Consider the following 15,219-nt stretch of genomic DNA (forward strand, 5'->3'; position numbering starts at 1 on the left):
AGTCAATATCTAACATTGGTAGATAATATAAAATTTTACTTCAAAGAACTTTACCGAATGAGAGGTCAATGTGTCGAAATAGCAAACAAAAATTCTCGGCGCATTGGGAAGACAAATTTTCAATGCAGAATGATGCCATTAGCTGTGGTGTTTTTGTCCTGGCTTATGCTCGTTATAGAATGGGCTTATATGATCATAGTCCAAATATTTTTTTGATAAACGCATTGCGACCAATAATTGCAAATGAGCTTTCACAGTAGTCAATCTTTTGTTGCGCATGTATTGCCCAACATTGAATCGTTTGTAATTCGATGCCTTCCGAGACGGCATGATTGACGCTAAGTTATCCCATTTTCTTCAAAACAAAAAACATACGATTGTAAGAAGATTATTTATCTTACCAAATACCCAAAATTTAAACTAAAGAATGATCGGTAAAGAGAGCTATACAAGCCGAAGTTAGAGTAAGTTATCAAATTTCGCCAACAGAAGCTATTTTTAAAACCCTCAAGCAACAAGGTCATCTGTTGAAAAACAATATGTGTAACCATAGCAATTGAGATGTCAAAATGATGCTCTAGTTATCGCCTATAACACTCTTGTGTTGCCAAGTAGCTCAAGGAAAACGTTTGCTGGAAAATCATCGACAAAAATGATATTGGAGCAGTTAATACACTCTTGGGTCCTGCCTTTATGTTCTTGGATAGCTGATTGTTGTGTTTGTTGTAAAAGTGATAATGAAAATACGAACACCACATCATACTCCAATATAGGGAATGCTACATTGGATTCTAACGATGAAAACACCACATCAAATTGCAATGACGAAACCGCATCATCAAAATTTAAAAAATGTCTAATCTTATTCGGCACATCTGTTGAAGCAACTAGTTGTTTACTTGCCTTTGCCGTCTTAATCACTGTGATTTGTGGACAAATTGTGTATTTGGACCAGCTTACAACCGACCGATGTGCAGGTACTGAACACCTTTTAACCAATTATTCCGCACCAACTTCTGTTCTTTCAGCACGAGCAGCAGGAGAATCATTCGAAGTATTCTTCCTTAATTTATGGTTTCCTTTCACTATGGTGTTGCTGTTGGGTTGGAAAAAAGCTAAAAACATTCACATAAGCAATCTTGTTATTTGTTTTATGACGGGTATTATTGCTGTGATTTACAAGGTATGCTTGTACATAATCTTTGACGGTGATATTACTGGATGGTGGAAAAGATCAATTTCAACTGGTATAATGTTAATTGGCATCATCATTAGTATTTGTCGTATTGCATCATATCAGGCACCGTCAGAAGTTAATACAACTCGGATAAAAATGTTGTTAACAATTGGACTGATTTTCTGTTTTGCTGCACTGTTCGCTAATGTTTATCGATTAGTTCTCGTTCCCTGGTTTAATAATCAGTCAAGTGACTTTTTAAAGATCTTGGTCGCTGCCATGGCTTCTTTAATAGCAACTATTCCAGTAGCCATAAGTAACTACATAGTGCTTGTTCCTCTTAAAAATATCATCGACGTTTCACGATCATATATTTTGGCGTATTTTAATCACGTGATACCCATTGCTCTTTATCGTGTCATGCAATCTGATGTAAAACATTTTGGGTATTTTATACTGTTTTCTTTTTTACAAGGACTTATCGATAATGTTACAAAGGTGAGTACAAAATGCTATTTTCATGATGTTTACCTACCGTATTGCTTTGCTTGCGATGAGAAAAGGAAAGTGAGTTTATTGATTTTGAGAGGAAGAAAAGCCTTGGATGTAAAAAGTGCAGCTCCTTTAAAAAACCAACTGATAAAATTCATTACTTTTGTTAAAAGCAACTCTCTCCTCAACCTGTCAGGTTATGTTACAAAAGCTACTTTTAATTAACAATTATTGTATGAGGTTTAGAATTATATGAAACTATTCAGACATTACTTAGTTTCAGTGGCGTAACCAAAGGAGGGTGGGGGGGGTGGGGGCAGTAGCCGCCTCATCACACGCTTGGATATATGTCTGTCGGAAAATTTTGGATGGTTGTCGGAATTTTAAATGGTCATTATGGATGCAAGCACCCCAAAATTACTGATTTTAATGTCATGTGTTTGAAGATTTCAGAAATCAGACTAGATTTTCTGTCAAACTGTGACACATTTCGGAAGTTATGCCTTTCTCAATATATAGTTACGTTAATGTGTTTAAATTTCACGTTGTACGTCTTTCATTAACCTGCAGGTAGTAGTGTAAATAGAACAGTATTCACAAATGATGAAAGTGTTCAGTAATTAATAAATATACGGAAGGAAATTCAATATACTAAATGCTCAGTAGTAAAATACTTTAACTTTTAATGACAGAACCGAACCTTAACACTACCCCTTACCCTAACTAGAAATTGTTTTTCTATGGCTTTTGTTTTAAATACAAAAGATTAAAGGGAGTCTGATGAGCACAAGCAGTTCCACGTGATATAGGAGATCTTTTATCTATTTTGATGCAGAATAACTTAACAGGTCAATTTCAAAGCATCACAACGTTGCTAAGACATATTTTAACATTGCCTTTTTTCCCCACACGAAGAAAGGTCATTAAGCTGCTCAAAATGTGTCAAAAACCTTTTTGCGTAGCACAATGAGGGAAAATCAAGTATCCAACCTTGCATGTATCGCCATCAATCGGGAACATGTTTCGTCTATTGCACTGAAGGAGCTTGAAAAACCATTTTTAAATGAAGGGACATGGAGAAAACTGTTTAACAAATAAGTGACAATTGTAATACCCAACAAAGTTTTCACCGAAAGTTTTTAGTTACAACTGCCTCTGCTTTGTTTTTTTCAATTCTTCCCAAATTCCCAACTCTTTGGTTAATATAAAATGTTTAAAAAACGCAGAATAAACGAAAAACATAATTTTGGAGTTATAGTTACGATATTTCCATGGATTTGATGATAATTTGTAAATAAACGATTAAAATACATACGCTACAATAAAACTTATAAGACAATCACCACTTTTGCTTGCAAAATGAATTGTGGCCACGCTCGTTTGCTATAGTGAACCTTCTTGTTTGTGGGAAAATTTTAGACTTAGCACCACTAGAATTGTCCAGTTACTCCACTGGTCAGTTTTATTGCTTTTAAGAATAGTTCTTAAAGTTGATATTATGCTAAAGTCGAATTGAACAAAGTTTATATTTCACAATTATAAATGGGGACAGTGTAGCCATTTCGGTGTTTTTTAGCGTTCTATTCTCAATAACAAACTTCGTAAGCATTTACTCGAGCCAAATGAATTTTCTTGCTTCTGCTTATAAGGAGTGAGACGATAGGGAGTGTTATAAATGTAGCACCAACACCGCGTTTCTGGACGATTAACATGTATCTACAAACATGTAAAGATAAATGATCGCACAACAAGGCACAATTTCAGACTCTTCAACATAAATAAAGTCACCTAAATGTGAGTGACATTTGTTTTCCACATAACATGTAAACTGGAATTGAGCTTGAAGCTTGACTTACTTTACTTTGACGACGCTCTTTACACGACGCTCAAATACCAATTTGAGAATTTTTCACCCTGTAGCAATTGGTTGTATCAATTTAATATAAAATTTGATAAAAAAATTTGAAATAAAATTTGTTAATTTTTTTATATTGATTATATCAATTTTTTATACGTGTCTTGGGTTATTATCGTAGTCCGTAATCATTCTGATGAAACATAATCGTAAACTTTGAAAACTTTGGTGTATATTTGCCAAAATTTTGATAAGTCACACTTAATAATATAACAATTTAGCAATACTGAATAGCTAAGGTGGATATTTGTTAGAGGCAACGAGTGGGCTACTGCGGAATTGCCAATTTACGACACCGAAGAAAAATAAAAAAACACAGGCGAATTTAAAATTCCGTATAACCTACGGGTATCTGGAGTAATAATCAAGCCAACTGTCAGATAAATTCTATTACTGTCACTTAACAAAAATAATCAATATGTATATAGAATGTAAAAACTTTCATGTGAATTGTATTTGTTTAGTTTTATGACATTATTCATCTCTTATTTCAGCTGACACGCAACTGTCGCAGCTATTTGTTCAAAAGGCTTATAAAATGTTTGAATATAACACCCGTACCATATTGTGAAAAACATAACAGACGATTAGAAGCTCACATCTACATTCAGGAAGTCCTATTTCAATTTGAAATGCTGATCCTTGCTCAGTTATATACGATCTTTTATCGCATGGACACGTTTCAGTCATATTCTTTTGATGGATCAAGTTTGCTTCGATTATTTGTTGGTCTTTTAATGGAGTTTATATTTGCTTGTCTTTCAACAAGAAATCTGATTTGGCAAGAAGGCACCAAGATCAAGCTTATTTTGAAAAAACACTGGATTTGCCATGTGCTTGCAAATGGTTTGGTAACGATGACAACAGTTTTGTACTTCTCTCCCGTCATCATTAACATATATAAATTTCGTTTTGCAACAGCCGATGACGTGAAAGATTTGCAACATTGCAATTAGGAGTTCATATAAAACGATATTCTAAACACGTCAACATTTTTACAAAATAAATTTCATTAAAATTTCTCTAATTGATATATTTGAACTGCACAAACAATAATTATAATCCATAAAACTTTCGAGTTCAGTTGAGTCCAGTTCTGGACTATCCTTACTTTCTTTTGTCCCATCAGACATTTAGATTAAACAACCAAAATGTAAGGATAGTCCAGACAAACATTGGGAACGTCATGTGTTATCAGATTCCTTTGATTTTGATGACCCTAATTGTATTTCTCTCCTGTCATTCTCACAAAAATGAGTCATATTTTGTAAATAAATTGCACATTTCACCTAACTGTATCAGTATATATATAAACTGATCTTTTATGCTTTAACATACCGGTGACATATTCTTGTTTCAGTTTAATCATTTCTTCAAATAAATATTTAGATATAGATAATACGAATGCATCCATCAGCATATTAGAAATTCTCTTGCACTCTCTTGCACTGCAAACTTTAATATCAAAAACATTAAATGTGATTTATGTCAATAAAAAGTCATGCAGCTGTTATGCTTTGTAAATGATCACTCTTTTTTCGTTATTGAGATAATTATAAACTATTTCCAAATGACATTACGTCATGTAATGTAAATATAGCAACTTGATCATATATATAAAAAGAAAATTACGTCATACTTATAACTAGCTTCCAGACAGTATATAAGTACTGAACAGTTAGAGCGAGGATTATTGTCATTATTATTGAGAGATATTCAGTAATACGAAGGATACCGAACGCTCGTGATATTTGGCTCTTTGTTGTTGGCCGTATCGTCATGAGGATTTGAGGACAGAGGTAAGTTGAAGACATTGTCTGAGAAAAAAAGCAATATTGTTAATGTCGTAGACTGATAAGTTAATACAATCTTTTATTTCTTTATTAGATTTCTTCATTTAATAAATAATATAAAATAATTAAAGTCTTCTGCTCTTAAATCTTTCTTGTTACCTGTGCTTGTTACGGTGAACATAAGTTAATATATCTTATAGGCAAGTTTGCACACATGCAAAATTTCGTATTTACCCATAACAGTTAAATTTATATATACGAGTCATGATTGAAATACAGAGACATCATCAAAGGACTTAAAAACGCCTTGAAATGATATTAGGCGCTTTGCTATCACAATGATGTTATTTACATAATAGACAAATTTTAAATATTTTATGGGCATTCAACTAAAGAAGTTACGTCTGTTTAAGGAGTGGATCTGTGCAAATTAAAATAGAAACAAAGTAATGTTACCTAGTAACCTTTACTTAGCAAACATTTTGAAAAGTTTCTTCACATTTTGTTTGGTAATTTCTGCAAATCGGCTACACTGTCAAATAAAAGGTTTGACAAATATATCAAATGATTCAAGTAGAGCATTGACCACGTATAAAGAAGTAAATAGAGCGTTGCCGCTGGCGCACTTCACCTTAAGAAAGCCTCGTTTCTGGAATACCTCACAGTTTGAGAAGGATTATGCACAAATCTAAGCGCCCCAGCCCTAGCTCACGTACGTACTTCTTGTAATTATGCTAGCATAATTACACTGAAGGTCAAACCCAGGACAACAGCAGGAGCCAATGACGGCCGGCCCACACCCTGCGTCCGCGCGGCGGGCCGTCGGGGTCTATTACTTCTGATGTGATAGTTAGTTAGTACTCATCAAGAGGTTTCCCCTCGAGGACCCAGTCCAACATGCGGAGGTGAGCATCTACTCGCTCCTTCGTAAGAACAACTTACCGTTGCAGTTCCCCGGGAGCAGCCCGGAGGAAGCTGTGAGGCCACCCCCTAAATCTCATCAGCTCCTCAACTAGCTTTTCTCGGTGCCCATGCGAATCGACATGCTTACATTGCCATTCCCCATCCCCGCAGCTTACAGCACCGCTGTCGTAAACACAAGTGGCAAACGAATTTCATAGTTTTGCCATCCAACCACGCACGATTATGCCGCCGACCATTGAAATGCTCGGCTAGATTCATGACGCTCATAGCGCCAGTTTGACATGCCAAACACTCCTTACCACTGACGCCATTTCATACACATTGTTTTATTCAACTACAGGTTTTCCCTCACAAACAAAAGAGGTGTTCACCGCAGTGATTGATTATGATCACAGCTTCAGTCTGTAGCCCCTGGCGTGGGTGGGGTGGTGAAAACTAAAAAACCAAGATTATGCAACACTGTCAATGGCGCACAAAGTTTATGTCTAGCGTGAATTGCCATCCGCCACTCGACGCTGGATTTTTTTCAGAGCGTCCATGCGCCCGAACTGAATGCCCTCATCACGCCCGCTCGCACGTGCAGCGTCCAGCTGTCTTTCTAGCTTTTGCGTCTGTTCGCGGAGATCTCTCTTGGTCTGGCTTCCAATGTCGTCTTTCAACGAAGCTAAACGCTCTACTTCGCCCAAAACGAGCTGGTACTCACCTTCGATGCAGTTGCCATCTCAAAGCGCTCAGCTCGTGATCAGCGAGATTGTTCGGAGCACGGTCTCAGCGGACGTACGAATGCGATCGTATTTTTCAGCTTTCTTGTCCAATCTGCGGCTTACGACACGACTAGCGAAAACGTGACGCAAACAGAACAGCTGCTAGGCCTTCGAACGCGACACCAAAAGGAGTTAAGAGGACGGTACTGAGTACGGCAACGCCGCTAACAGCGCTGCCCACAGTGATAGCAGACAGGGCATTGCTCGCGCCGTCTAACCCGTTCACAGCTCTTTTGTACTTTTTGTAGAGCGTTTGGCGGGCTTCTATTTCCGTGTGCAAGTGAACTTCGACCTTTGAAATCTTCTGTAATCGGTACGTATTTCCGGCATCGCTCGCAGTAGGCAGCGAAGGATAGAGAGGCGCCGTCGACATCGGAAGTGAAGAAGGGGGCGCGGAGGGCTCACACGAGGTCATACTGCTGAAATAGCAATGTCACTATAAAACCATCGGTAGCGTCTGTTGAAGAAAAACCAATAACGGCCACCGCGTTAACCTATAATGCAGAGTCGAAAATTGTGAAAGCTGAAACCTGCCCGCGTGGCTTGCGCACTTCGAAAGTTGTCTTCTCGACATCTATCACCTTCAGCCGGACTGTCGCAGCATCGTTTGCAGGAGCCGCAATCCCCATGCGAAGCAGTCGACTCAAGCTGAGAACCGGGCCAAGCGGAGACCATCCGCCGGCCCCCCTCTCCGCCTGCAGAGTAATACGCGTCGGAGGGCGTCACACTCTCCTTGCAGCGCCATCGGAACGACGATACTCAACCCACTTCATGGCCTGAGCTTGGGTGAGAACGGTCTCCAGCTGCGTACGGGTGGGGCGTTCGAAAGCGTATTCCCATACAAATATCGAGCTCAGTGGATCTTGCTCGGCATTTTATTGGCAGCGGAAACACGTTAAATTCGTCAAAGGAGGTTTCCTTGCCTGGAGCCAAATCTCGACTGCTTGGGTCGTGGACAAATCTAACTCCATGCTGATGATATGTATCAGGGGAACTCAAGATAATACATCCTATAGGTACGTCTCCAATTGTATCTCTACCTACCCCGGTTTTCCGAGACTTCCCGCGGGACCACGGCATAAAGAGATGGAAGTTCCAACCCCAGCCTCTCGCAGTTTACCGTTTCTCATATGATACCGCTCGTTTTCAGCCCGCTCAATCCAAGACTCTGAATCTGTATCTTGCCATTCTTCAGATTCGCTTCCTACCCAAACCGCGACACCACAACGTCCTGTCGTACGAGATCAGGCAGCGTTCCTGTAACAATTCTCGGTAAACCACGCAAACGGTCATCAACGCCATAGAGGTTGAGCTTGTTTACCTTCAGCTACGCGACAGTATGAGAGAGAGTGCCCTCAGTATCCTCATTCTCAATTTTCGTTTGTTTTGCACCACATCATCCTGCAAACGAGCAAGCTGCTCCTCCTGATCACTCATCACCGAAGCAGTCGCCGTCTTATCCCAAGTGGTCGCCCAAAATGCCATGTCCATGAAACATTCAAACAAAGCCTCGAGCGTTCAATATAGCAAGACATTTGCAAATGATGCAGCTCCCGTTAATGAGGAGTGCATTAATAAAGGCGGCATCGCTAGTCATCTTCCCTCAGACGTCTCCAGGCATAAAATGACGATCATAATTTATAAATTTGCTCTCCAGTGTTTTGGAGTAGGTCTCAAGCAAGGCCGCCAAATTACCGAACTTCTGTCCTGACCCCGGTACCGCAATAGCATGCTGTTTGATCTCCTGGAACTTCTGCCTCGCCAGGCGAAACTGGGGATGACTTAAGTCGTGTACGACGTTAGCGACCACCTCAAAGGGATACTTGCTGAGAAACTCTTGGGTTACTTTATTCACGAGCACGCGATAGTCAGCCACGATGGAAAGACGCATATCCTGATCCGCCTGAGGCTCCCTGAGATTTGCTTCAAACCCTTGAGGGTTTTCCGTGAACAATTGTAGCAGCTGCGCACGCGGAGTGAAATAGTTTCTTTTGAGAAAGGCCTCGAGATTCTTCTGGCACGCCAGAAAGCAACCAAAGACGAGCAGCAACAGACAATCGAACTCCCCCTTTTTCCGAGTCTGAAGAGAAGGCGCGGTTGTAGTGCCCGCCAGGAGTTAGTTTTTCAAACGGACATCAGCGACGCTGTCGCGAACCTGACCTGTATCTTCAGAATAGATCAGCAGCCTGGATTTGACCGCGCTCAGGACAGACTGTTCATTGATAAGCTCAGGGTGGCCCTCGAACAAGGCATAGAGCTCTTTTACGCTTGGTTGTTTTTTTTCACCTCCAGCAAGCTCAACTTAGTAAGGGGAGGGTTTGGTATACACCGCAATGCATTGCGCAGGAATGATAAAATCCCGGTCACGATTTGTTGCTCCAGCGTGAAGAAGACGTTCAATTTCAGATTATAGCTATACATTGTAAAGTACTTATAGAGGCATTCCCTCTGCGTTCCGCATTTGAGATTAGGGACCTTAAGATTTCACGACGCGCGTTACAACGACGCGTGTTTGGCGCGCATGGCCTGGTGCGAATGCGTCCGCGTGTCATTGTAAGTTAAGTCATTAAGATTGGATTTCCTTAACGACGCGAACTTGTGAGTTCACTATCGTTACTTTCAAAAAAATGGCCCCCTTCAAAAAAACAAGAAATGCTATAGCTGTTGCGTTTGACGCCGCTTTGATAAACGAAGAAGAATTTGCGCTTTTGTATGATATTTCGCGTTCAAAGAACCCAGAATTAAAACATGGCGGCTATTCATCTTTTGATTTGGAGGAAATTGATGAAGTTACATGTGCTGTAGACTTTCGTTTTAAGAAACACGAAATTCCTTTGCTGGCTGAAGCGTTAGATTTTCCTCATCGTTTCAAATGTAAACAAGGAACAGTTTGTGGTTGGCTGGAAGCTCTCTGCCTTGTCCTTTGTCGGTACGCTTATCCATGTAGATACAGTGATCTAGTACTGCAGTTTTTAAGGTCTGTTCCAGAACTCAGCATGATCATGAATACCGTTGTTGATTACATTTTTGAGAGGTATGGCGACAAAATAACCAGTTGGAATCACCTGTTGCTCAGCCTAGAAAATCTGAAGATTTATGCTGAAACCATCCGTCAAAAAGGAGCAGCTCTTGATAATTGCTTTGGTTTCATTGATGAGACATTAAGGCAGATTTGTAGACCAGGTGAAATGCAGCGAATAGTGTACAATGGTCACAAGAGGGTCCATGCTCTTAAGTTCCAATCAGTTACACTTCCAAATGGAATAATTGCAAACATGTTTGGACAAATAGGTAAATGCAATGTCAAGGGTAAATTCTGTTAAAAAACAAACTGAGTTATTTCTCTCTTAAAAGGAAGAAGGCATGATTCTGCCATGCAGGCTGAGTCAGGACTTCTAAATGACCTTGAAGAGTTTGCTCATTGGAATGGAAAGTCCATGTGCCTATATGGAGATCCCGCATATCCTCTGCGCATTTATTTGCAATCACCATACCGAAACCTACCACTAACCATGCCAATGGAAGAATTCAATAAGTCAATGAGTAATGTGAGAATATCAGTGGAGTGGATTTTTGGTGACATTATAAACTACTTTAAATTCCTTGACTTTAAGAAGAACCTAAAAATTAGCTTAGGTTCTGTGGGCAAAATGTATATAGTTGCATCACTGCTTAGAAATGCTCTAACTTGTCTTCAATCAAATATGACAAGTGATTTTTCTCAGTTGGAGCCACCCTCTCTTCAAACATATTTCTCATAATTTTTTTGTGAATATTTCTTGTTTCTCATACATTGTAATTACAAATTATTTTATTTGTCTGCAATTTTTGTTAAAAAAAAACATGATTAGTTTATTTGTCAGCAATTTTTGATAAAAGTGCTACTAGGGCTTGTGATAGTTGTTGCTGTTGTTGAACCAGTAACATTTGATTTGCTTGAATTTGCTGTTTTTGTTGCCTTTGCAATTTATCATGTTTTGCAGCATCTGATTTTGTCTCTCCATGAATTGCTGTTGACTTTCTTTCTAATTCTGTATTTGCAGCCTTTGCATTTCTATTTTCTCTCTTTCCGATTTTAAGCTTTCTTCTCTTAATTTTCTTTCTTTCTCCCCTTTTTCTCTTAGAAACTCTAAACTAGAATCTCCTCCTTTCCTAACTTTTTTTCTTGCACCACCTTGCTCGCTTTCATTTCGCTTCCCGGTTTCCGATAGGTTTTCCATAGCCCTTCTCCTTATCTCCTCTGCTGCTTGTTTGTCTGCATTATTTTTTCTTCTTTTTGCAGCTGTAGCCTCAGCAGCAACAACATCACTAGTATTTTCTCTAGCATGAATTTCTTCAAGTAAATCATCCAGCTCAGTTGCTTCTTGAAAAATGCCACTTGTATTTATTTCTTCTCTTTCTTTCTTGCAATAGTTTGCAAGCAATTTTTGCACTCTGTCTCTTACTGAACTCTGGTCGACACGAAAGCAAAGGTGGTTGCTCTAACTTCTTAGCAATGGCTTCCCACACCTTTCCTCTTTCAAGGGATTTTTTTCTTGTTTCAAAAAGTCTTGACACAACAACCTCCTTGCAAAATTCGACATCATGTTTGCCGTCCACTTCATAACAAAACTGATTCTAAAACATTTTGGAAATATATAGTGGTCAAAATTGATATATCAGTACCCGTTGTATAGTAATTTTATGCAAACATAAAAGGGGAACACCAACCGTTATTACAAAGTAAGACAAATTTCAAAGCCACTGGATGTTAATTTAGCTAAACAATTAATTTAACTCACGATGAATTTCGTGGTGTGCTTGATGAGCAATCACTTGATGCTGATGAAAACTGTTCTTCCATTTTCTTGCCTTGCTAAAAGCAAAAATGAAAACATATTTTACTCACAGATAAATATCAACACATCAATCACATACCAAACTCCACAGAGAATTGTAACAAGTGAATTAAAAGCTGAAATACTTACTTTGAAACTTTTTTTGTTAAAAATTCCACCCTCGATGTAGGACGACGTGGGCTTAAGCAAGACGCCGCGTTGTAGAAGCAAGACAAAACTCAATGACGCACGCACATGCGCATTGGTTTAAAATGCATTTCCGCTCACGTTGTAGATGAGCACGTCGTTAAATCTTAAGGTCATTATTCATGACGCGATGTCGTCGATGATGACGTAGGACTCCGGTTCTATACTCGTATCCTCGATCAATTCGGGTATGACGGAATAATGCTTCAAGACCGTGTTAGGTTGGTTTTATTGATCAGCGTAGGGGTTCGAAATGACGTACAGCCTTTTCGGACGAACGTGAGCAAGGAGCCATTTCATGAAGAAGCTCTTGCCCATATTGCTCTGACCCAAGAGCAAAAATTCTGCCCCCTATTTTTTGAGTGAAGGCAGAAGCTCGTCAAACCATTCTTTTTTGTGAAATTCAAGCCCGGGGATAGCGGAGTATTTGCTCCCACCAGTGCTAGTATCGCGCGAGATAACACTTGGAAGAACAACAGACGCGAGCGCCTGTGATGGCGTCGGGACGACTGACCCGGGGAAAAACAGCAGAAAATCTATTTCGGAAAGATATGCACCGCTCTAAATGTTGAACGACTGCCCGATGTGGGCGCTCGTCAGGTTCGAGGAAGGGCCCGCAAGGCCTGGGAGATGCTGTTGCTGATGGGCTGATGGAAATGTGAAACCGTCATGGGCGCCGATGCAAGATAATTGGGTGCCAAACTTGTGGTTGACGATTTCAACCTAGAAATGGCCCTCAATTTGCGCGATTCGCTGCTCTCTTGCCCGTGTTCTTTGCAGCATCCAGGAGTATGCTCTTGAATTCATTCAAACCGCTATTCTTTGCTCGCCCTGTGGTCTTCCGTCGTGTCCCTGTCGTTCTTCTAGACGCTGCGCGCTTCGACGTCTCCGTCTTCCGCCTTGTTGTCATCCTTGGCGCTGCGCGTGTTCTTGAACTGTTCCCGTCGTCTTGCGAGTCTTTCCAGCCTTCCATCTTTCTGCAGCACCGCCCGTCGTTTGCTCGCGGGATGGCACATATTCCACGCGATAGTCGTCGGAGGGGTAAGACATGTTGCCGTTAAGAATACCCACGCCGAAGATACTGTCAACGACTTTGTCCCCCAGCGAGCTTAGCGCACCGAGGGCGAAGGGATAGCGGTATTCTTCGCGTAAGGGCCTATCCTGGTGACGGCTCCCAACAGCCTTGGGGGGAAAGCCAATCCACCGCGGATCATGATTGCAGTTTGCCGTTCAGGCGGGGTCGTCTTCATTTGGTTGGCTATCCGGTCTCCCACCCCCTTTCCCATCAGCATGGGGAGCAGGCTCAACCCTGCCAGCGTGAAGGAAAGTCTCCTCGCTTCATGAGCATTTGTGACTTGATCGGGTCGCTCAATGCTTTTTGCATCTCCGACGGCAACACGCCGGCCCCTAGGCCTAACATGCGTAGAAGGGGAAGAAACCCGCCATATTGGCGGTTTGTCGTCGCAAGGTCACCTTCGCAATAACGGTAGTTGCTCGTTTTGAGATCACCACCTTCCATATTGCTTCTTTAATTATGCTAACATAACTACACTATAAGAACAAAACTCCACGCTTCAAATGTAATTATGCTAGCATAAGTAATTACCGCATAACTCAGACGACACTCCAGGTGATGTCTATCTCTTTAGACATCGTGAACATATAGTGATCGAGGCACAGAAGGTTCATTTTGATTGACGTGGTGGCGTCGGAGGGGAGTGCAATAAGACTGTCCACCACGGCCGTGAAGTGATAATCGATTGTGAGATTGCGTCGCGCTTTTGCGTTGTCTGTGACATGGTCCAGATTGAGATTGATTGGGATCATGAACCAGTTCTTGCAGTAGTCCTCGGCCGTGATGGGCACTTCCGTGCCGTACGTCTTTCCGAAGAACTCTTGGACCAATTTTTAGCCTCTCAGGTAGGAACTTTTATTGGGTTCGTAGAAGAAAGTGGCTCCTGTTTGGTTAGCTTCGCCCGCGCTGCACTGCCATGAGAACTTTAGGGGGTTATCTAAGAGGTTCTGCTTGTTCACTATGATGCGGAGCTCGCTTACGTTTTCGTGGATCATAGCCAATCGGTTACTGGAGTCGGCGGCGGCACCTTTGGCAAGTCCTGGTGCGTTTCCGAGCGTCGAGTCGGTGAAAAATAGAATCATCTTCCTGGCGGATCGACAATTGTGTAGGAGCACGAGAGTGCCATCGTCATCGTTCAACGACTTCTGAACTACTCTTGGCAGTAGGTGTGGAAATACAGCTCTTTAGCGATCGAGACCCGGTGTTTGTAGTCTTTTTTCATGCAATAGGTGGGGTAGACAAAGTCTAGCTCTAGCAGATCTATACGTATTCTGCTGAGAGGGTCTACATTATCCACACCACCCCCTTTGTTAGAAATGATTATGTAGCGGCTGAGATCGCCCTGCGGAAGGTCGACGCAAATCTTCACCTGTGTGCCTAGAGACAGCCAAGTATCCCCACTGGAGAAGAGGGGGAGGAATGGGCGAAATTTATACTGAAAGTTCCCGATGAGTACACGGACGATATTTTCTTGCACTGTATTCGAGAAGGCTTTGGTTGAAGAGAGCTGGACACCAGGCACCCTTTTGAGGGTATGATCGGCAGCAAAGTCAGGGTTTCCGACTCCGCATGCTGTGTTTGTCGTGAAGGCATAGCCAACGCAACGGTCTACTCCATATGCGTAGGTCTGCAAAGGGAGAGCTTTCAAAGCCTTCTTGTGATCCAGCTTCTGTAAGACGAATAAGTCACTATCCGCGTATTGCAACCTCCCGATCAAGCTCTCCATAAGACTCAGGATGTACTAAACCGGCTGCATATCAGCCACGATGCCACTTTGCGTGACCCCTTGTCCGTTGAGCTGCACACGGATTTTTTTCTCCAACTAAAGGCTGGGTTTGTAGGAGTGATCCAATGGGGATAATCGCCCGTGTTTGGGTGGTTGCGATTGTCTTTTACCGCTTACCGCATCTTGACGGTGAAAAACGATTCCGAAAGTGCTATAAAGTTGTTTGCCGAGCTGACGTCTATCCCAGTCGAGAAACTTGGATTGTCCGGATAAAGAGTGACCCTAGCTCGCCCCTCAAGCAGGGACACCTTATTCTCGGTCTTCTCCTC

At 41.4% G+C, this 15,219-nt stretch overlaps 1 protein-coding gene across 1 annotated transcript; it reads left to right on the plus strand.

Annotated features, from left to right (window-relative positions):
• The first annotated feature begins 492 nt into the window (after nt 1-492).
• On the plus strand, nt 493-5,108 carry LOC124454361. Its single transcript, XM_047005172.1, has 2 exons — nt 493-1,675; nt 4,079-5,108. Exons 1-2 carry the CDS (start codon nt 653-655, stop codon nt 4,538-4,540), a joined length of 1,485 nt encoding a protein of 494 aa, XP_046861128.1. The 5' UTR covers nt 493-652; the 3' UTR covers nt 4,541-5,108.
• Nucleotides 5,109-15,219: the final 10,111 nt, after the last annotated feature.

Source organism: Xenia sp. Carnegie-2017, unplaced genomic scaffold, assembly GCF_021976095.1.
Source record: "Xenia sp. Carnegie-2017 unplaced genomic scaffold, XeniaSp_v1 HiC_scaffold_3, whole genome shotgun sequence".
Classification (NCBI taxonomy): Eukaryota; Metazoa; Cnidaria; class Anthozoa; order Malacalcyonacea; family Xeniidae; genus Xenia; species Xenia sp. Carnegie-2017.